The 24,535-nt window shown below is 38.8% G+C and overlaps 1 protein-coding gene across 1 annotated transcript in view; it reads left to right on the top strand.

Annotated features, from left to right (window-relative positions):
- samd12 (sterile alpha motif domain containing 12) overlaps positions 1–24,535 on the top strand; it is a 181,083-nt gene that overhangs the window by 62,269 nt on the left and 94,279 nt on the right. The window contains exon 4 of the mRNA XM_055225400.1: positions 18,000–18,140. Coding sequence (XP_055081375.1) covers positions 18,000–18,140 — 141 coding nt within the window. The remainder of the gene's footprint in view (positions 1–17,999; positions 18,141–24,535) is intronic.

The raw sequence follows: 24,535 nt of genomic DNA, 5'->3' as shown, positions 1-24,535 counted from the left end.
AATGTGCACTGTGTAACCTGCTTGTCTCTATGACGATATTATAGCTTTGTCTGGAATGTTCTTCAGCAAGGCGTTAACCTTATCTATCTCCATGGAGACAAGTATGTGATACCAGCAGGCCAGCTTACAGGTCATATCTATGGAGAGGGGCGACCCTTGCTCACAGTTAATTAAGAATGTTTTTCAAGGTTTTTTATTTAAATTGGCATGTAATTGAATAAATGCAAGATAAGTTTAATGTAATTCTGTGGAACATTCCAGGCATAACAATAACAGATCCATGGAGACAAGCATATGGTAAACCCTTATTGCACATTCACAGTAGTGGACCTACAGAGTGTGACGTCACCTGTATCATTCGGCTCCAGTTAAATTAAATTAAAGGCTAGCGGTTATAGGGGCCAATTTGGAGCAGATTTCCATATTTGGAATTCTGACTGCGAGTATCTTAGCAACCAAAGAGCCAATCTGAAGCGAGGCTGTTGAAAGTAACGCCACTTCCCACCTGCACCACTGGTTCAGCAGGGAGTGGGCGCTTAGCAACACTGTCAATCAAACCTGTTGCTAATGCTAACGAGAGCCACCTCTGGGAAAGCAGACACCTGATTTGTCTGTTATTAATGTTCATATTTTGATTTACAGACACAATAGTGAAATAAAAACACCAGGATCAATTAGAGCAGGTTCATACAAACATTTTAAGACCAAACACTTTCTCAGCAGAACATGATCTGGAGCGAGAGTCGCTTGGAGCCGGAAGTGTGCCCATGCTCACTTCCAATGTGGGAAAACGACGGCTAGCAGGTTAGCTATGTGCATTTTTATATACAGTCTAAGGGCAGTGAGCGGGTGCTTAGCAACGCTGTCAATCAAACCTGTTGCTAACACTAGCTGGAGTGACCTCGGGGAGAGATGACACATGATTGGTCTGTTATTAATGTTCATATCTTCATTTCGGGACAAAATAATGAATTCAAAACACCAGGATCACATAGAGCGGGTTAAACCAAACAGTTATGGAGAGAAGAGCTGCCCGCCATTTTTTAACAGAAAATGAATTGGAGTTGAAGGAGCCAAATCGCACCCATGCTCGTATTTTGCGTATCAACAATTTTCACAAAATAAATGAATCCCTATGTCAGTAGCTTTGATAATTGTAAATATTTCCTTCTCTACCCAGCGCTAGACGAAATATGTTTTGAGAAATGGAGTAAATGAAAACTGTCCCAGAGAATATGATTAAATAAAGAGGTTAGACAGAGTAACACAGCTGCCCGTGATTGGTAAAGTGCTCCAGTGGTACCCTTTGTTTAGGGTTGAATCCAAAAGGGAAATTTGAGCCACTCTGATGATGGGCTGTTTGGAGCCAGGCTGACGCAGATGGAAAGAGTGGAAGTTAATGACTCTATCGCCAAGGTGATTATAAAGCAGTGCGTAGTGTGGCTTTAATTACCGCTCTGCAAATTGGAATTGTGCATCTGCCACAGAGGATGAGCTCATGTGAAAGATGGGACAGACATGGACCACTGGCACCAAATCAATGTTTAAATGTAATGGGGCTGTTTTATCTGATGGGAACAAAAATCATGCCATAAAAATGATGGATTTCATTTGCCTATGTGTTAAACGTTAAATACATTTCAGTCTCGGTGTAGAGTCCTATATACAAAAGATCTAAAGTATGGAACAGCCTGCACTCCTCCTTTACCTCCTTTTTAATCTCTATTTCTGCTTCTGGATAACTGCGCTTTCCCATATGGTATTTCCTTTTAAGCTGGATGTTTATTTCTGTTTGTGCTGATTTATGTTTTTCATGGGCTCACATTCAAATACATATATTTTGTAATACTGTTAGAGCTTAAAATGTGCTGTTTATATGGCAGTTATCTCATATATACCCATTTTGAGGTGTTTAGGTACCATTCTTCACATTCTCTTCAATATTATATTTTAGTTTTTACTGTGAATAAATAAAGTCAGATATTAGGACCTGGGATTATATTGAGCTAGTAGTGTTTTGATTTCAACGATTTTAAGAAATTAGTTTTGTTTCGTGTCATTTTTTTCTGACGCTGGCTGCCGTTCCTGTTTGACTTCACAAACTGACATTACTTCCATTTTTCCAAGTTTTTAAGGTTCACAAATGTCAGAAGTTCTCTCAGCTTGTACTTTGTTGGCTCGCTCTATGCAGAGTCATTTAGACAGGTTTGTTTTTGTTGTTTTTCAAACGTAGCAAAAGAAAGTCAAATTCTTTCAACTGGATGAATACGTTCCAAGTATCTTCTTCAGTTCTGACAGGGTTCCTTTTTTTTTTTTTTTTACGATCAACAGGGTGTGTACTGCAATCCAATAGATTTAGCATAAGCACTCATGACCCAAATGAGTCATCTAGCACCTATTAGCATGCTCTGATTAGCTCTGTTGGTTTGGTTTGATGATTGAGCTGTTGTAGAGGCTCCTTTCAAGACAAGCGAAGGTTTACTGTGTCGAGCAATTCATACGCAAAGTAATTCAAAGTGCTCTACAGAATTAGAAGGACCTAAAAATCACAATACTGTAAGAGCGTCAAAGAGGACCAAGAGACTGAAGCATAAAGTCAGAAGGGTTTATTCATCGTCAGACTCTCAGGAAACGATATGAAGAGAGTCCTGAAATGTGCACGTTGACAGCTTTTATAGAGTCTCCCAATGTTTGTGTTTGTGAGGCGGGTCTTCTTCTAATCAGCATGGTCTTTTACACTTTAGGCAACGTCGAACAAGGTGACTGTTTTATGACCCTCTCAAAGTGGGGGTCACACATTCTTTAGTTAGAGGGGCTGCAGATAAGAAGTGGCTTTAATCACCAGAACTTCAGTGTTATCTTCTTGTCCACACATCCTTGTAAGCTGGTCTCCATGGCGTCCTGGTGATGCATTCCATATCCACAGTTGGGCACATGGTATTTTTCTTAGCATGAGTAAATCAAGACACCAGTTTGGAGTAGGGCTGCACTGCTAGAAAATATCTTACAGTACAAACAAATCAAAACATATAATCAAGTAAAATTAACAGGAGGCTGATGGTTCATGTGGCTCTAACATGTGGGAGATGTACTTTGGTGCTAGGACATGGAGGGACTGTACAGAAGCTAGTACAGGAGGTCTCCCATAAAGATTTTTGCGCCACTTTTATAGCACGTCCAATCTTGACTATGTTTTTCAAAATGAGACCAAAAAAATAATCCATATTCGCTTTTATAATACACTACAGCGGTTAACTACATGCAAATGTGTTTAAAATTTGGACAGGGACCTTGCATGATATTACATTAACCTTAAAAAACAGGAAAGATGTACAGTTTGGTGCCAGGTTATAGCATAAATACTCATTTCCACCTGTCGTCCCTGGACAGGCTGAGGTAAAGTAAGAACAGTTTGGTGTAAGTGGATGAAAGATCTGTAAACATATGGTACTGACATCTAATACAACACAACTCACCCCTCAAACACGACATTTGTAAAAACATTCAGTTCACACACACGTCATTTTATGTGGCCCGCGACAAGGTCAATTAAAAGGTACGACTGTCTTAAAATATCAGTTTATAAGGAGATACAAAGTTACTCTTTTTTTCATATCCATGCAATATTTGTAACTTGAATAAGTATACAAAAAGGATTAAGTAACAAGATTAAAAAGTAGTTGCAGTAGTTTATTTTACGTTACATTTGTTTACATTTATACTTATATCTGGCCCTTTGAGAGCAGCCATTTTATTGACGTGGCCCTTGGTGAAAATGAGTTTGACACCCCTGCTCTAAATGAACTTGTTAAGTGAGCACCCATGTTGAAGACTTTAGCACCACCTTAGCTCCTCCAACCAAAAATGTTTGGAGTGCAAAGACCTGAGCACAGGACGCATATGCTCGTACTTCCTGGTTTTATTCAGGACCCGAGCAGCAGTGTTCTGGATGTACTGCAGCTGTCTTAACGCTCGTTTAGAGAGGCCAGTGAGCCTAACCTGCTGGAGACAAATGCATGGATAATGGTTTTTCAGAGATGGATTTTCTTTCCTGACAGATATCGCCTCTTTGACCTCTGTCTCAAACCACCTCCTCTCCATTAGAAAAGCCGCATTTATCATTTGGGGAAAAAATTGCAGGTTACTGAGGTCTGAAAGCCAAATGGCCTCGTGCGGATTATCAAAACCTTTGCGAATGAAGTCAAATACAACTTGGTTAAAAGCTCAAAAAGGTCCCGTTTAATGGTCCATGTTTAATCTTAATGAAGTAGCGCAGCGCGTTCTTCCATGTACCTGTACTTCTTCTGACTCATGAATTAATCTGACAATAATTATCACATTTTCCCTCAGCAGTTTCCCTGAAGGTTTTGGCTGAGAGCGGTAGACTTGGATCTTATAGTGATCAAAAGTGTCTGTGTTCTAGCATGTTCGTCCGTGTACTTCCTCACACTTCATTGTCACTGACTCGACTGCAAAGGTTAAGGTTCAAATACTGTCACATCTGTCTACAGTACAGTTTACACCTGTGTTTCTGTTACTATGGGAACATTGTGGAAAAGTACCTCGCTCTATTTAAGATAGTGTCATTCCAACAGTGTGGTACAGACAGTAACGTCGTATTTGTTACAGGACTGCAAAATTCATTGTAATCAAATTGAAATCACAGTTTGAATTTGAATTTTTGCCATTGTTTTCTCCACAAACAACAAAATATCCGGTTATTCTCTGCATAAAATTGCTCATCTGTACAAATATTCTGAAATGTGATTCTTGTTTTAGTTCACCACTTCATGTTTCAGTCTTTTTGTCCTGGATGAGTTTAAAATGTGCACTTTGCAAAATCGAATACCAAGAAAAATCCAGAGGTGAAAAGTAACAAAGCAAAAGTAGTAAAGTTTTGTACTTAAATAAAGTACAGATACCTAAAATGTTTACTGAAGTACAAAGTAAATTTTAAAGCGGATACTTCTGAGAGCAGTATCTGTACTTTCAACTCCACTACATTTTTGAACTGGACTGAAAAGTAAAAGTACTTTTTATTATTATTATTATTATTATTATTATTATTATTATTATTATTATTATTATTATTATTATTATTATTATTATTACGTGAGATGTGCTGAAAAGGCTGAGGTTTATTTTTAACACCTTCATATTGTAAAAATATACAAGTAAAAACAGCAAGAAAAAAACGATTGATTCAAAATTCAACACAAATCTGTATCAAAATCACTACATTTAAAGCTTTATTACATCTCAAAATCTGTGTGAAATACTTTTATTTTTTACTCTTTAAGTACATTTTAAAACCGCTACTTTAATACTTTTAAGTAAATTTGATACTTTTACTTGAGTATTTAAATATACTTTTACTTAAGTCACAAATTTGAGTATTTCTACATCTTTAATATATTTTCTTAAATTGTGCAACAATATTTGTAAAACTGAAATGCAAGACGCAAATTAAGTGGAACATTCCAGGCAAAGCAATAATCCCAACAAATACAGTGGGCCTGTGTCAGAAAAGTTCCATACTGCACCTTTAAAATCAATTCTGTAAAATTGACTTTTCAGAGCTTTTAACCATGTTCTAGTTGTGTCCTCTCACCTTTTACTCACCCAAAGTGTTTTTTGGAGTGATTTGGACATGTTTGAGCAATCTTTAATCACTTATTTTCAAGATATTGCTGATCAATGTCCGTTTAACTCCTCTGTACTTGACATTGTTCTTCATTTTTATTTTCTTAATCCGTGATATGTGTAGGATTCAGGAGCGTCATATAATCATTTTGGTACAAATGGGAAAAAAAAATCCTCCAGTTGCTAGCTTGATCTGCAGGTGCCGACTCAGTTTTCTAACACAGAAGTCAACAAATTTGTTTCTTTAAGTTGTTTTAGATGAATATTGCGATTTAAATTGTGCAAACTATAACATAATTATCCACAGGTGTCGTAGATTATAATTATATAGCAGACACGAGCACAATAGGTCTTCTTTAAAAAGCATTTCTCCAGGCTTTGTCAGTCTACAGTTAGTAATCTTCCATTAGCTTTAGCGGCTCCAGTCTCCTTGTACCTTAAGCCCAGTAGCTCCTCACTGCTGTGTCAGTCCATTCTGCTCTCCCTTTAAGACTTCAAACCAGGTGCTCTGCAAATCCCAGTGAAAATCGGCTCCTACTTTCCAGGTTTTGTTGTCATCAGCAAGTTACTCTTCTAATCCTGTTTAAATTCAGCCCACGTGAACCCTCCACCCCGGCGCTCCACACTACAGCACCTGTTTCACTTGTCTTTGACACAGTGTAAGGCAGATATTAGGGATGCGGTTGCCAGATGCAGCTTGCAACTTTCATCCCCCAGAGGATTAACATATGTGCTCACAGCTGTCACAGAGATTTAAGGAAAACACTACAGGTGAAACACAGTCATATTCAGTAGGGAGATTCGAGCGCGCTTGTGGCTTTGTCGCGTTCCACTCTAAAATAGGGTCACATAGAAAAGACGTGAAATAAAAACATCAGATTCTGTTTATGACACGTTTCAAATCAGATACATGGATTTCAACAGCATTAACTAGCAAACTATTTCAATCTTGCGCAGAAAAAATGTTATTAAAGATTAAAAAACGTCTCCGTGGGGAAAAGCAGATGATGCCATTGAGTTAAGTTAGAGGTTAAATCAGTGGAGAGGCGAGCCCCACTCATACACACATAAATGCTTATACTATTTTACATATATGGCAAAGATATTAAATTGCAAGCAGTGATAAAGGGCCCTCGCAGCCCTGGCTTGACATGCCATTCAGTATTTCCGGTGTCACATTGTAAAAAAATGTTGAGGGATTACACAGACATTTTTAAAGATATAATTTTAATCCACACATCATTTTATCCAGGTCATCAAAATACACAAACGCTACATTGGGTTTGTCTTTATCCGAGGTATTTGCAAAGGTTACAGGGATTTTTATAATTTCAAAATGGCCAGTTTAAGAGCTCTTTATGACCACATCCAGAGACGTATGCCATTTTTTTAAACTTTTAATCCCAGATATGTCCTGATGATGCTGCCTCAGTTTGGAGTCCGTTGGATAAAATCCCTAGGACAGATGTTAGGAAGTTAAAGTATGAAGTCTAGATTTTGGACATCTGCATATTCTGATTCAAACTGGCCATCTTCACGTTGGGAATATGGTGTGGTTCCCATACACTTTTAAAACATTGTTTATAATACCTGTAAGAAAATGTACTTGACTCGTTTTCTTTTATACATTTCATTTTTAATTTCCCCTTCATTTTTAAGACCATAAAGGTGATAATTTTTCATTTGGAACAATATTGTAAATGTTTAGTTTATCATAAGTCTAGTTTAAGGTCATGAAAACTACTTCCTGTTTTCCAGTTCAGCCTTTTATGCTAATGCAAAGTCTTACCCGACAGAGCACTATTTAAGAAACACGGTTCACGGTTCACTGGTTTGTTTACTCGCAGGTGAAAGTGTTAAGTATATTTTCCATTTGTGCATTTTCAGTTTTGTGTGTATATGTGATATGAGCCAGAGCTTGTTATTTTTGATGTGTTTGCAAGTTCTACCGTGTGAACTGTGATGAAGAAGTAAGACCACAGTAAACATCAGTGAAAAGAATTCTGGTGTCTCTTGTGTTTGTGGACAAGCCACCATATGTTATGTTAATGTATCTGATTAACTGTTAATATCTTATGTAAACAACAGACAGTTCGTTGTCTATGTGTTACGTTAGTGTGCTGTACTGTTATTCAGCCTGTTGTTCTCTATTTTATTGTTATTATTATAATTTGCCTTTAAAGTTAAAATGTCTGTTCTTGGTCTTGGATTTTGTAAAATAAGTTTCCCCCAAAAATGTGACTTATAGTCCAGTGCGACTTATGTGTTTTCTTCTTCATTATTACACATTTTTTCCCTGGTGCGACTTATACTCCGGAGCGACATATAGTCCAGAAAATACAGTATAAATCTAGGGTTTGTGTGGCACACACCTTTCATGGCCACTAGGAGTACGCTCTTTCTTAGGAAAATTCACATGCAATTCTTTAATGAGCCCCCCCCCCCCCCCCCCCCCCCTACTACCCTACTACTACTACTACTACCAAAACCAATACCACTACTAACAATTACCACTAATTCCCACCTCAAATGCCAAACATACTAATACTATAACTACCCAGCTAATAATTTGTAATTCCCAGAACATTTTGGGAAGGTTATTTCTAGGTTAGCACAGCATTCCCTGAAGGTTACGTTTGGGAGTTTTATTCATTTGGAAAGTTTTATGACATTACACCGTCAGTTGGCTCATGGGGACTTTCGACCAGGTCTCACCCGTCGCCCATGTGTCCTATAGGGGCACATACATGGTAATGATTTAGTTAAAGTTTCACTAAGATATTTCACTAGTGTTTAGTAATCTGTGTAGACTCTGCACACCTGACTGGGTGACCTTCCTCAGGTCACCTGAGGAAGGTTGAAGCCCTGAAACGTTGTAAGAATAAAACTTAATCAAGAGTGAGACAGTGTGGGAGTTTCCTTAACCTTTAAGACTAGTGTTTAGTAATAAATAGTTTTCTCACCATAGTTGGCAGTGAGTCCAAGGTGGGAAATGATCCCAACCAGACTGAAACATCCCAAGTCCTGTATAAAGCACAAATGACAGGAACGAAAGTTCAAAGGTTCCTTGTCTATACTTTGGACAGTTGTCCTTATGTTTTTTGGCAATTTAGTTATTTTCATTCCGTTTGACTCACTTCACTATTGGAAAACTGACTTTTGCAAATCAGCTCACACAGACTCTCAGAGTTACAATTTTCCTAAACAAAATTTGATCACCTCAAAATGCAGTTTTACATTCAAAACAGATCAATTGACTCTAAAAGGGAGTTTTACTCTGAGAACTTTGTCCCTGTTTTCTGTGCCTTTCATTCATTGACAGAGCAGCTCAGATGCCTTAGTCCCTGTGATCCCAGAAGCACTGGTTTAATACAGTCTGCCACATAGGACTCTGGAGCTTGAGCTGTTTTTTGGAATAGAAGAAAAGTGGGAGATGTCAGAATAGCAAATACATCCATTTTTGCAATCTGTAATTAGTTGTGTAAGGTGGGATATGTGAAGTAGGATGTCTCATAGATACATACAGTCTGTACTCTCTGCTCAGACCCTTCTCCCTGTTTGACCGTTGTGTGAAATCCTTTGTTGTTAGATTGTAGGGGGTCACAAATTATAGTGACAGAGTTTGGACCAACATCCTTAACCACATGAGAGCAGGTCTGTAGCATTAAACAAACAAGATGACTTCCCTGACCATGTGTGAATCTGAATGAGTTGAACTGATGCTGCATCAAGTGTCAGAAAGAGCCTGAGTCAGGCACGAGGATGATATTGAAAGTTGGTGTCACAACTATCATGACCAAAATAATTGCGATTAACGATTGTATCATGATAATTATTGTTGCTGCCAGTTTAAAAATGTTATTAATATAAATAATTATTATTTTAAAAAGCAGTGATAAAGGGCTCTTGCAACCCTTGAGACATCACACTTACTTAGGTTGCGACGTGCACCTTTAAACATGTTGAAATAGTATTGTAATTATGAAGAATGAATGATTTGTCAGTTTAATTTAAAAAGGTTTGATGTACTGTACAATAACTTTTGCATATCAGTTTGTATCGACGTTAGAGTAATCCACTAGAACGTTATCATGCCGTTTGTTTTAGTTTCAAACCCTACAACCCCGTAGTGTACCATTACCTGCAGAAACAGTGGTTCAATACATCCTGGTTTGTTACACAGCTGCCAAAACATGCCACTATCTGAGAGGGGCAGTGGGATAGTGAAATGGAGAGGGAGGACGGTTCATTTAGTCCCTTTTGTGGAGCTGTCTCGCTCTAAAATTGCCCCCACACTCTATTGTAATTAGCCTAGCATTTTAGCGCTACATGGAAAATGAGACGGCTGGCTGAAATGAATATTGTGCAGGGATTTCTATTGGATATGTAATCATACTGGGTTTTATACAAGGCTGTGTGTGTCCCAGTGCACTTGAGACCACTATTCATCAAAGCAGGTGCGACGTTGCCAGGTCACAGCTCCGGATTTATCATCTTTGGGCCGACACTGCAGAACACACACACCTCATTAATCTAACTGCTAAGTGCTCCTGTGTTCTCTGCAATATGACATAGAAAGCGTGCATTAAAGGCGCCGTTCGCGATTTATAGCGTGTTGAAAATGTCAAAAACATAACTTATTTGTTTGAATCTCATTCTTCACTTTCTGAGCACAATCCTGGGGCCCTAATTGCTCATTGTGGTGAGTTTTGGAGCATGTTTTACGATTTATAATGGCCAAAGTGCATCTGACTGCTCATCTCCTCCTCCCCGGGCGTCACCATTATCATTGTAGTTGTATGATTTTGCATAAAGTTGCCAGTCTTGACAACAAATATCCTAAATACAAACTGTAAAAAACTGTTTTCAAGTCATCAACACAAAAGATGCTGTGTTCATGTGTTGGTGCATGTGAACATTGAATATTTAACATAAGTCTCCTACATGTTGTGTTATCTTTGCTCAACCCAGACAGTTTTTTAAATGTGCTGTATAAATAAACTTGAATTAAACTGAAATCAAACTACTTTATATTATATTTTAGTTGCAAAAATGTTCTCTTTTTCCCTATTTTAAGTGCCAACCACAACAGAAATGCAGAGGTGGAACATAACAAAGTAAAAGTATTAAAGTACAATACCTTAGTAGAGATTTTAGGTATTTTCTGTACTTTACTTAAGTACATTTTACGATAGATACTTTTACTTTTACTTCACGATATTCGACAGCAGTATCTGTACTTTCTACTCCACTACGTTTTTGAACAGAACTAAAAAGCAAAAGTATTTTTTTATTATTTGAGACCTGCAGAAAAAACATTCATAATTTGATCAAACAAAAATACACAAAAAAAGGTAAATAAATCATCGATTCAGTTGTTTCTGTTGAACAAAATCCAGCACAAATCTGTATCAAAATTGCTACATTGGAAGCTTTATTAGACCTCAAAAACTAAGACTTTCTGTACGTAATACTTTTACTTGAGTATTTTTTTTGCTTCGGTATCTGCGCTTTTACTTCAACAACAATTTAGTTCTTCTTAGTAACAGTCAGTAGTTAATAGCAAACCGTAAAAGTAAAGTAAAACTGAGCTAGATGGGTACATTCTTAAGATATTTCAAAAAGTATACACAATGCAATACTTTTTTTCCCTCCAAAACATGAAGACTAACACAGCTATGACTTAATATTGGATTTGTAATTAATATTGAAAGACCAATCGAAATACTGTTGAGTAGAGGAACAAGCCGCAAACAAGCGAGCCCAGACGAGCGTGCCATTAACATTCTGGCAGATTAAACTCACAAAAAATTTATGAAGCTTCAAAATAATTTACAAGGTCTTCAAATATGCAGAGCAGTCAACAAAAGTGAGAGGTTAATATTGCAGCAGAGGCACTTGGGGACAGGAGAGCCAGGGCTGTAAATAGAACCAAAACTCCACCTCCAATATTAAAGCCGTAAATTTACTGCAGCGACTTGTGAGGAACTACAGAGATTTGAAACTCATAAAAAAGTCTGAAATTCTCCATCATTAAAATGGGCCCACGGTGAAACAGCAGATCTGAGTAGACTCCAGTACTGTAAGTGCGTGTTTGCTGCTGCAGCCGACCACACACCAAATAGACTCAATTACTACAATCTATAGGTCAAAACTTAGCTTTCAAAACTTTGGGCACTTTTTGCGTTGTTTCTTCTTTATTTCCATGATTATTTGTATTGTAGATTCTAAGTGAAGGCATCAAAACTATGAAAGAACACAGAACAAAAAACAAAAAACTCAACATAACTCACAACTTGTTTTACATAAAATTTTTTTTTTTTTTTAATCTAATAAAAATAGGAATGGAGCATGTGATTGACAGGTGGATGAGTACAGCGTCTGCCATGATGCCGTCGCTGGATCTGACTGTGGGGTCAAGAAGGAGCTGAATCAAAAGGCAAAGCTCTCGATTTACCAGTCATTCTACGTTCCTGCCCTCATCTATGGTCCTGGTTTGGTCCTGGTTTAGTCCTGGTTTAGATCTCTGTTCTACTCTCAACTATGGTCCTGAGCTTTGAATAATGACTGAAAGGACAAGATCGCGGATAGAAGTGGCTGAAATGAGCTTCCTCCACTGGGTGGCAGGGTGCTCCCTTAGAGAAAGGACGAGGAGCTCAGTCACACAGGAGGAGCTCGGAGTAGAGCAGCTGCTCCTCCAGGTCAAGAGGAGTAGCTGAGGTGGCTTGGGCTTGGGTTCCAGATGAACCCTCTCTGGAGATGTGTTCTGGGCTCATCCCACCGGGAGGAGGTCCCAGGGAAGACCTAGGACTGGAGGGACTATGTCTCTCTGCTGGCCTGGGAACGCCTTGGCGTCCCATTGGAGGGACTAGAGGAAGTGTCTGTGTGTGAGAAGTCTTGCAATGCAAAAAAGGCCAATCAAAAGTAAGAAAAATAAACTCATTTCACAGATTATTTCAAATCAAATTATCTGCCAGTGAAGTAAGAAAAATTCACTTACCAAGTTTTCTTAAAACAAGACTAAATATTATGTTATATTTTCCATTTTTATATTTTCCACTTTCCCACCATCTTAGAAAATGATTACAAATTTGAACAATCTCAGTCTCTTTGCAGGAAGTATGGACGAGCTAGACCGTTGAAGTGAAAAATAATGACCTTACACGTCTCAGTATTTAAAGTAAAGCCACAATCTGACATTCTTTGCTATTTTCAATGTTTTGTTGTGTAACTTTAATGCTAACTAAAAATCCATTTAACCAGGTGTGAGTCAAAGAGTAACACCCCAACACATTAATAATACAGAACCATAAGTGAACAAATAAAACAAAAAACAAACCTCTCAGCCAACAAAGGATTTCCAATCCACCATTGTTTTTGTAGCAGGGGTGGGATCCTTGTCATGTAACTCATCCTGAAGCACCTCAGTGTGTTTTACTGACAAAACGAATGTGATGCTTTGGGTTATGCAATTGGAACACATAATAGTATAACATGCCCTCGGCGACAAAGGCGGATGCCATTGTCGCCGATAGACTCACGGTTGTGGACTTTTCATCACCGTAACTCTGCAACCAATTGTGCTTCATGTAAATTCAAACGGCGTCTCAAAGCAGAGACATGAGTCGCTTTAAAAACTGTACCGTCATTACGGTAATCTGCCTCCAATAGAGGTAGTTGTGTGAAAAAATGCAGTAGATTCTGATACTTACATGATTTTTATGGCGAAAGATAATAAAAGTCTAAAAAATCTACAAAGGTTCTCCGTCCCTCAAACTCCAAGTACAAAAGTCAGGCAACTGCCTCTTTGTTTCGGGTTCTTACGAACAACCGTGTCTTAAAATGTCTGGACTGCAAAATTCTGCTGTCTGCTGCATTTGGTCACCTACACACACACAGGCACACATACACACACACCCACCCACACACACACCCCCACACACACCCACCCCCACACACACCCACACCCCCCCCCCCCACACACACACACACACACACCCCCACACACAAATGATTAAGAGTAGACATTGTGAGTGTGACTCTTAACAGTATGCAAACCAACTTTGATAGAAGCCTTTTTACCTCATGAACATCTGAAAATCACATCAGACAGTGCCAAGAAATATGAAATTGCTGTGGAAAAATGCTGACATGGCCACAGAGTTCACAGATTTTGAGAAATTGCGTGATTATACCACATTGGCATTAATGCTAATAGTATAAACACCTATATGGTTGTGATCTTTTTCAGATGGAATAACCAGGTGAGATGACTTGCTGATAAAATATCTTGCGCATCAGTTTTAAGAAAAACATTTTTAAAACTGAGGCACATTGTGCATAACTTCAACAATGTGGCTTGATTTAATGTAAAATGTGCTCAGATTAAGTTGAAATAGCTTGAAACAAGTTAAAAAAAATCTCATTGAGACATAATCTTATTATGTAAAATCATCTTAAAATTGATCTTTTAAGATTAATCTGCTTAAGTTAAGTCAGTTTAACTATGATAGATAATCCTAGACTGCTTCCCCTGTGACCCGGCCCCGGGTAAGCAGAAGAAAATGGATGAATGAAAATAAAAAATAGCCGCTCTTTGCTTTGATCACTACACTTTGGCATTTCTTGACCCTGATGTGGCACAGCTGTGAACTGAAAACTACTTCAGGAGACTTCAAGGGGTTTCAACGCTGTCATCAAAGCAAAGGGTGGATCCTTTTGAGGATAGCTCAGTGGCAGAGTGGTTAGCACCCCACCTTAGAGAGGAAGTTGTGGTTTCCATGGTGATGCTTACCAGTGTTTTCTCACTACCAAGAACATGGGTTTTAGTAACAGTAAAGGCATATAAGGACTTGCTCTACTTTTGGAAATTGATGAATGAGTGATGTAATTGAGTTTGTGAGGAGACTGGGGGCCTCCATAAAAGATTAGAAAGATGATGTGCAATATCTGAGTCGTATTAAACTTTGTGTATCAACTTTAATAGCATATTTTATTATCATGAACATATTAAATATATCTCCAGTATATTGTGGTTGTTACTAACTTGGAGCCAGGGCCTGTCATGATAATTACTATCTCGACTTTTTGTTCAGTATATATTTCTTTTTGTTCAATATATGACAGAACAGTATTTTTCGGGGTCAGTATTTATCGTGGGCACTTTTTCTTTGCAGTACTGGGAAACGTTTGGTAATTTTTTGGTTATATGATAAGATTACTCATTACAGATGCAAACTAAGTACTGAAGTGTTTCATTCTGACATTGTTTTTGTATATTGTAGATTTAGAATAGTTTTTGTGGTTTAAATGCTCTTGGATTGTTGCATCAGTGGCATAAAATAGTTTCAGTATTATCGTTTATCATCTATGTTTACATGTTTATATCAAAATTCTAAATTTGTTATCGGGACAGGATTAGTAATAAGACACATTTTACTGAAAGAGGCTGAATGATTTACCAAAAATATCCAATTGCAATTTTTCTGATGAACATTAGATTTGCCATTTAATTTTTAGTAACAGAATTTTGTTCAAAGTTCACATTTTAAACACGTCCAGAAGAATGTCAAACAAACGAAAACAAACTTTGAAATGCGACATATTGCTGAAGTAAATATAGACGATTAACGATAATACTGAAACCAAACCATAAAGCGGAATTATTCACAAAAATCGCACAGTATTGTTAAATATTGTTTCGCTGTATAAATGAAAAGCACAATGCAACACTTACGCCATTAATTTGTGTCATTTTAGTTCAGAATTCAACCGTCTACAGCTCAAATCTGATCATACTGTGGAAAAAAACACCAAAAACGACCACGATCCAAATAGGAAGTGATCATGGGCTCCATCGAGTTTGGCTCCAGTTCACTTTCTATTGAAAAACTGTTGTCATTTTGGTCTTAAATGTTCATATTAACCCGCTCTACATGATCCTAGTTTTTTTTTTTTTATTCCACCTTTGTGTCTGTAAATCAAGATATGAACATTAATAACAGGCAAATCAGCCGCCTTCTTTCCTCGAGGTTGCTCCCGCTAGCGTTAGCAACAGGTTTGAGTGACAATGTCGTTAAGCGCTCGCTCCCTGCTAAACCAGAGGTGCATTGTGGGCGAGGAGGTGCGTTACCTTCAACAGCTTCGCTCCAGATGGGCTCTTTGGTTGCTATGATACTTCCAAACATAGAACCTGGCTCCATATTCGCCCCTGTACCTGCTGTAGCCTCGATGAGCCTCACTTGACTGGAGCCGAACGCTGTGGATGACGTCACGCTCACTTAGTCCACTTTTTTACACGGTCTATGATCTGGAGCCTCAAAATGCTTTACAAGGCTTTTTTTATGCAATTAATCTCTTTCGCTCCTTTACTTCCTCTCCTCCTTCTCCTCCTCCTCTTCTCCTCGTGGCTTTGCTCCAGCCTGTTCAGTTTGGATTGCTGCAGCTTTGTCCTGGCCATGTTTCACTGGCACCCACCAAATCAAGCGTCCAAGAAGCAGATCCAACCCACCAGTCCAAACCTGGAGCCCACCTGGTGCTATTAATACTGCTGCAGCCCAGAGGAGCAGTTCAGGCCTGATTTAGTTAAACGTCTTTGGAGAAGACAGCTTAAGTGAATTAGACCCATCGCTCTGATGAATGATTTTGGATAGGAGCAGCAGCATCCATTCAGAGGAACAGTCTCAGAGGAGAACTCAAGACGCTCACGTTAGAAGAAGTGCCAAGACTATTTCAGCTGTCCGACATTTGGGTCCAGTGATATGCAGCGAGCTAGTTTTAAGCTAATTACAAAAGAAAAGAGAAAAGAATGTAAACATCAATGTGCTACAGCAGCTATAAGTACTCAACATTTTTCACCCCAGTTTAAAGATATGCAATGTAACCTTTCTGATGGGAGGAACGGCCACCTGCTTGTCTCCATGGTGATGCTAATGCTTTCACACGTGATACTCAACAGATTTATCCCAACCACAAATAATAAATGCATAGTTTTTAGTCAAAATGTTATTTTCACTTCAATAATGTAAGTTTGTTTAAAATAAAGCAGTAGTCTTGTACCAGTTTTGACTATGCACTGGTCCCTCGTTTAAAAATAATATTCTAAAAATAACTCACAATAGGCGAAATCCGCGAAGTATCAGCTTTATTTTTTACAATTATTCTATGTTTTGCAGCTGTAAAACCCCTCACCGCACACTTTATACACTTTTCTCACACAGGTATTAACATTTTCTCACATTTCTCTCTTGTTTGAACTCTCTCAAAGTTCAAACCTTCATAGATAAAAAAAAAAAATGAGCACAGTATTAAAGAATGAAACCAAAGATCAAGACCGGTTTTCAGACCCAAACATGGGTTTGTTTGAGAAATAAAAAGATAAAAGATTTCTTATACTGTAAATAAAAATGACAGCTTTTAGACATATTTTAACAAATTTAATTTTAATGATCAACCTATGAGGATGGACACATAAGAAATTATTATTAGTGACTCACATGTTTCACATTTCCTCTGACCGCACCTCTTCATCCTGGTGTCTTTTTCCACTGAAGGCCTTGGTGCAGGTGTCTTTTTCTGAGTGCAAACATACAGCACTTCAGAGTCACACTGCGATCCAACATTTATGTAAATTTGTCTGAACACATTCTGTACTGTACAGGAGACACGGCACAGAGGAGACCGATGGACAATGGTCTACAGTCCAACAGCCAATCAGGACGCAGAACACAATCCACGTTCATACACTGTGAAAAAAACATGTAAAACTGCACTAAAAAAACACCGAGACCACGAAGGGTGAACCGCGATATAGTGACGGTCAAATCTAAATCATTCTAAAAGTGATAAGGAAAATGACAGTTCCGTCCTAGTTTGAGTTTTTCAAGACTGACCCTTGAAACAGCACTTCAGGACTGGAACAGGCTCAAACCAAGTGTGACCCCACCCCCTGTTGTAACACAGTAGAACAGTGTGGAGAGTAACGCTTCATTACAGTACTATATTTCATTTTTCAGTTACACAGTAATATAACACATTATTAAGATGAAAACTAGCAATGTATCACTTGGCATTTTATTATAACATTTCACTGGAGCTGTGGGCGGGGCTCGTGCTATCGGACCACCATCATGAGGCCAGTACGTGCACGCTCCCTCACCCACATCCCACTGCGAGTCCCGCTCAGATTATAGACAAAAGTCCTACCTGTACTCCCCCCATACTCACACTGCTTCACGTAATTTTTAATATATAATGTAGCACAGTTTTAACTTTCAAAACACTGCAGTACAATAGCAGTAACGCTGTATATGTACTTGTTATTTCTCTTATGTATGTGTGTTTGTGCTTGTGGTCAGGGCGGGCTCTCATGCGTCTCACTGACAGGAAGTTGGAGCGGATGGGCATCATTCAGGAGGCTCAGAGACAACACATCCTGCAGCAGGTGCTCCAGCTCAGGGTGAGGGAGGAGGTGCGCACGCTGCAGCTGCTCACACAAGGTACGACTCAGCACACGTTTCACTAAATACTACAGGGAAATCAAGTATCTTTACATAGAAGGAGGTTACACTGTCACTGTTATCATGAGAAGAAGCAATTTTACCACTGTCATGATGAAAATGGTCCTTTATTTACAGATTACAATAACATTAGGTCTAATAGTGGTGCATAATGTCATAGTATATGCCCAGTTTTTATCTTTCTCTTTTCCTGTGCTGCAGTGTTCCATGTGTGTTCTTATACTTGTGCTGGTAGTCCTGATATTGGCTTGTTTTTTGTTCTTTTTTAGTCTGGTTTAGTCCTGGTCTAGTCCTGGTTTAGTCCTGGTCTAGTCCTGAACTTTAGTCACAGTTTTGATTTGGTGTTTTTTAACTATTGGCACAAAATCGCTGTCATCTGAAGTCAAGGCGACCTCAGCGCAGTGGTGGAACGTAACGAAGTAAAGTACTGTACGTAAGTAAAAATTTTAGGTATCTGTACTTTAAATACATTTTACAGTAGATGCTTTTTACTTTCATTTCACTACGTTTGAGAGCAGGTGTCTGTACTTTCTACTCCACTCCATTTTTGAACAGGACTGAAAAGTAAAGTATTTTTTATTATTGTTTGAGACCTGAGGGTTTTTTATTTAACATGTTCGTAGTTTGAGCAAACAAAAATATACAAATTTCATTACATTTATTTTTGTAAAAATCACAACAGCAGTCGCCTCTTAGTGCTGAACATGAGAATTGATTTAACCATCAGAAAGTTAGAAAATCAACAATGAAACAGAAACAGACGAGCAAATTAATCAACAGAAAACAAGCAAGTGTTTCAGAACATCCCCTGTCCTTAGACCCTCCACTTCAACAAGAAAACTAAAACTAAAAAAAAAACTGTTGGAAAAAGAGAAACCCACTCCCATGGACGGACAGGCTGCAGATGTGTCCAGGACTAATCCATCCATCCATTTGCAGATAGAGTTCAAATCTGTAGGGCCAGAGCTGCTCAACTAAGGTACAGAGGGAGGCTCACCCACAGCAGGACGGAAGCATCCCAGCCAGGCACCGTACTATCCAGCCAGGAGAGGGAAGCGAGTTCCCGGGTCCACAGAACAGGAACAGGGCACAGTAGAGGATCTAGAGTCCAGTCATCACGGGACGGTCAGTGGTCAGGCATCTGAAACAGTTGCACTCCCCAGAGAGGAACAAGACAGGGGACAACATGTGAATGGCAATGAACGAACTCCAGGTGAACTGAATAGTGAGTGTTGTTGACAGGGAAAACAGGAGGAAACAGAGGATAGTGCTCAGGTTACCACACTTCCCCCAGCAGAGATGCTCCTAGGCAGCTAAACTAAACCTGCAGGCTTTATTTCTGCTCCTAACTGGCCTGACCTGTGCTTTTTTTTAGTTGTTTTATTTGAATGAGCTTATATTCAAATAAACCAACTAGGACAAAAAAGCACAGCGCAAATCTTATCAAAATCATTACATTTGAAGCGTCATAAGACAAAGTAAAATACTTTCACTTTGTATTACTTTTACATGAGTATTTTTTGCCTCGTATCTGTGTTTTTACAAGGAAGTAACAATAGTGCTGCTTCCACCAGGCAAGGCAAGTTTCTTTGTATAGCATTACTCACACACAAAGTAAATCAAAGTGTGTATCAAATTAAAGACATTCAAATCACAATACAACACATCTAAACTGAAATAATCCTCATAATATGAACATTAAAAGAGAAGAGTGCAGAATAAAAACCTTTCAGTCACATGCACGGTTAAACAAAACCATTTTCAGTCTGGATTTAAACATTGTCAAAGTAGAGGCCTGTCTCACATCTTCATGAAGACTGTTCCAGGTTTTAGCATAAAACTGAAATGCTGATTCCTCATGTTTAGTCCTGACTCTGAGGACTTCAGGGACCCGCCTCCTGCTGGTGCCCAGAGTGTGAGATGGTTCATATGGCACTAACATGTCGGAGATTTACTTTGTGAACAAGTCTCTCCATGGACCAGCACCAAACAGAGCTGCTGCTACTACTACTACTACTACTACTAATACTAATACTATTAATAATAACAGAATACAGCACATGTTCATAATCAGCTTGTGTAAAAGTGGTTGACCCATCTTTTGTTTGAAGTGAGGAGTAGTGTGAGGAGGATTAGGTATACTGCATGTGTTATCATTGAAGAGAGTACACACGTGGAGTGACATCTCACACTGGGGTCTATAATTATTCATGTGTCTGTGTGCCATCTGCGCCATGGAGACGGTGCGTGTTTGAGAGCCTCGGGAAGTGAAAAATGTGAAACAATTATACAGCAACGACTCCAGCACAAATGTTCCTCGTCTGTCTGGCTGATGTGACCATAATGACACTGTTGTAAACTAGAGATCGACCGACATGGGTTTGTTTTGGGGGTTTTTTTGGCCGATATTGATACCGATTGTGTAGAATCCAGAGGGACGGATCGCCGATAAGCTCTGCCGATACCTTTAGGCTGATACGTAGGGTCGATTTAGATTATGTTCACCGAATTATGTCATTTAAATGTATTACAAACTCACCAACAACTACTTTTTTTTAATCACAAACCTTTAAGAGAGCTGTGTTGTGTTATCCTTTCGCACTGAAGTTAAAATGAAGCTGTTTCCATGTTCTTTAAGGAGCAGGTCAGCCAGAACAAAATACTGGCCTGTTCTGGAGATTGACAGTCGACAGTGAGCGACAGTGGCTCAGTTGGTAGAGTGTTTGTCCACCGAAACGAAGGTTGGTGGTTGAAATCCTGCTCTCAACATAAACATGATTGGTTGAGCGGTCAGATCCCAGTGTCTATGTGTGAATGTGTGAGTGGTTCCTTGATGTAAAGTGCTTAGAGTGTGCAAATATGATCCCAATACAGTAAATACTTGAATGGAGAATCTGATGTGGCTTATTTCTCGGTTGTGTGTTCAATTCCCAGGACATTTCCACTCAACTTTGGACTGGGCAATGTATAAACGTTCCAGTACAGAGTAAAATGGTTTGGGTACCACAGGGCTGAACTGATACCAAACTAATATTTTCTCATTTTATTAACATGTTTTGATGCCTGATGGGTCTTAAGAGAGCTCTATAGAAAGTGACAAGACAGTGCTGCCGCAAATGAGTAAAATCCACTGCTTTTCACCCCAAGAAATACTGTTTAATGGGATTTAGATGAGATCATAAGGATGTATATGAGACAAGAGCAGAAAGAGACAGTGAGTGAAGTTGTATTTTTTGGTGTTTATCTGTAAAGACGCCTCTAGTACTTTTTTTTTTTTGTTTTGTTTTTTTTTGCCGTGCAGGTGTAGTATTGTGGGGGCAGCTTTGTCAGATACGTAAAACCCCCTTTTTAGGCGTCTCATCGATCGCCATCACATGAACTACAGCTCTATTATGAACATTGTCATTCTGTTTTCTGTGTCATTCGAGATATCAGTTCATACAGGTACAACAGAAAGAAATGGTACTCAGCCCTATAGTGAAATCTGCCATTGTCCCATCAGACGAACTGGTGACTGAACAGACCGTAAAGTGCACATTTTCCTTTCTTTTCCATTTGTTTTTAAAATGTATTTTTGAACCGTATTGATTATATGCTCATGCTATAGTCAGAAAAGTCCAAAGTTGCTACGAATACATACAGTTATTGCTAATTTTCACATGAATCTCTTCTCGCTTTGGACCGGCAGCTCTCGTAAACAGTATGTGTAGGAAGCAATCGTCACATACTGGCCTCTAGAGTGAACGCACACCACTGCAAGCGACGTGTTAAAGCTTTTAATATTCAGACCTGTACACATACATATGCGCTCCATCTCTGCATTTGCACCTTTAGACTGACTGAGTTTGTTACATCAATCAATGCAGAATTTAATTTGAAGAAAAGGCCGAATGAGACAGTTTAGACATGGGCTTTGTGTATTAGTTTCAGTCTTTTGTCTAATTTTAACGCTCCTGGAGTTGTTTACAATGCGCACTCTGAACAAATCTAATCGTAATGAGAGAAAAATCACAATTATATATATTTTTTTTTCTCCCAAGAATCATGCAGCCCTAATAGGGTTATAGTTAGGCTCTGTGTGTCCGCCTAAAGCCTGTGGATATGTGGAGTGACAGTGTTCACAGCAAGAGGCAGCCCATTAGTGAGTCTGGGATTGGGAGAGACAAGGACAGGGGCTTCACGACGCTGCCAAAATCTGGAGATAAAATATGCAGATAGCAGATATTCTTCAAAAAGCCCTGTTATGTTAAACGTATCTTTTGTGTTGTGTTATGTTCTAAAAAACACTCGGCTAACGTCTTACGGTCTTATAACACCAAATATTGTAGTACTTCGGAAAGTCTCTAAGGATTGCTGTATTGTTTAGAATACTGAATCGTCAGCTACACACTCAAGAATGATATCTTACTTGCAAAAAATAGCAAAAAATACCCTAGTACAGCAGCTATAGATAAGGTACACTGCATTTGACCCATCGTTCAACGCCACGAGGGTAACCCCAGATCCAGATTTTGAACATGGACTATCAGGACTAACTTAGCTGGAGGATTCAGAACAGTACAATACATAAATGCAAACATACACACTCAGGAATGATACCTTACTTGCAAAAAATGCCAAAAAATACCCTAGTACATCAGCTGTAGATAAAGTACACTGCATTTGACCCATGCTACTTGGGCAACCTGTAAAGATAGAGAAGACCCATCTCAAGATTTTTGACTTATACTAGCAGAACTACCTTATTTATGTATCTATTGGGTTGGAGGAAACCATAGAGCTCGAAGGAAGCCCACCCAGACACAGGGAGAACATGCAAACTCCACGCAAGAAGGTTTGGCTCAGTCAAACTCATAACCTTCGTGCTTTCAGGCAAGAACGGTACCCACTCTGCCATTGAGGAGCATCTAGTAGTTAATTTACTTATGTATTTTCATCCTGCAATCTAAAAGCATCACAGTTTATCGCTATGGCAATGTGTCTTTAGTCTTATTTATTTGATTTATTTCTCTTTATTTATACAGAGAGACCCAACGAGAGCACTTAGTCTCCCTTTTTCATGGACGCCCTGTTCAAAATACAGATTTATTTTATTTTTTTAAGTGTCTAAGTCCATTTAAAACGTTAAAAGCAGGTGCAGGTGTGTGTATAAAAGTTCGTTACCACATTATTAAACTGCATTTGTGCCCCCGACGTATCCAATTTTGCTCGTCCTTGAAATATATTACACTTTTGTGACGTGTGGAGTCTTTTACAATCATGAGATCGTGTATTAAAAGTTCCCGTATCAGAGTTCAACAAACAAGTGAGATATTCAGGTAGTCTGTGAAGTAGTCTCTTATAAATAATTTCATACAGTGTTGTTCTCTTCTGACAGATGCGATCGCCAAAGTACTTTTTTATAGAGTGAACAGTGATGGGTTTTAAATTCATCACGTGTTATGAAACGAAGGGCTGAGTGAAAGAGAGAGTCTAAAGGTTTAAAGTAGAGGCTGAAGTCTGCATGTATGTGTATATATATCTCCATAATCCAGTACAGAAACAAAGGCTGGTTGTAGTATCTTTGAAGACGGACGTTTGTGTTGTTTTTAGACATGAGGTATTTTTGCTTCTCGATGATTGAACTTCATGTGGAGGAAATGATTTTGAGTTTTTTGGGGTTTTTTTTTAGCTTTGCTCGGATGTTCCTTCCAGAGATGCTTTTGGCGCCAAGCAGAAAAAAATACATAAAATAAAAAACACAGGAAAGAGAAGAGTGACGGTAGCGTTGCAAAGGCCCTGGGCTCTGTTCCTTCAGCTACCGTTGCTAAGGCGAAAAATCCAGGAAATGAAAAAGTATGGAGGATGTGATGGTGAGAAAGACGAGGAGAGAGGGAGAGAGAACGAGAGACAGAGGTGGGTGAGAGGAGAGGGGGAGGAGGTGCGAAAGAAGGAAAAAAGAAATAAATAATCCCTATGTAAGAAGTGAGAGCTGTCGGTCTGAACGCAGAGATGTCATGTTCTGGATGTTTTCTGATAAACTTTAAAAAAAATCAACATTGGGAGGCAGCAATATGGTTCAGGGAGTGATGTTGGTGTGTAAAAGTGAATGAGTTTCAATGAGACTTTGCTACTAATATGAAGTATATAGACTGTTAGACTGTATTGTCCTTATAATGAAATTTGACCGCTGCATTTGATCCATCCTTCAACCTGGACTGCACTGGAACCCATCTCCAAATGTTAAACCGGGATCAAAATTACCTTAAAGGGCCCATTATGCTATTTTCTATGATCTATGTTATTATAAAACACAAATCCAGGTCTGTCTGTGATGAAGAAACATTATATCATTCACACAGGTTTAACACACAAACCTACATATTTATGCTGAG

Source organism: Periophthalmus magnuspinnatus, chromosome 11 (assembly GCF_009829125.3).
Source record: "Periophthalmus magnuspinnatus isolate fPerMag1 chromosome 11, fPerMag1.2.pri, whole genome shotgun sequence".
Taxonomy (NCBI): Eukaryota; Metazoa; Chordata; class Actinopteri; order Gobiiformes; family Gobiidae; genus Periophthalmus; species Periophthalmus magnuspinnatus.
Note: the sequence above shows the minus strand (reverse complement) of the source record. Positions and strands in the feature narration are given on the sequence as shown.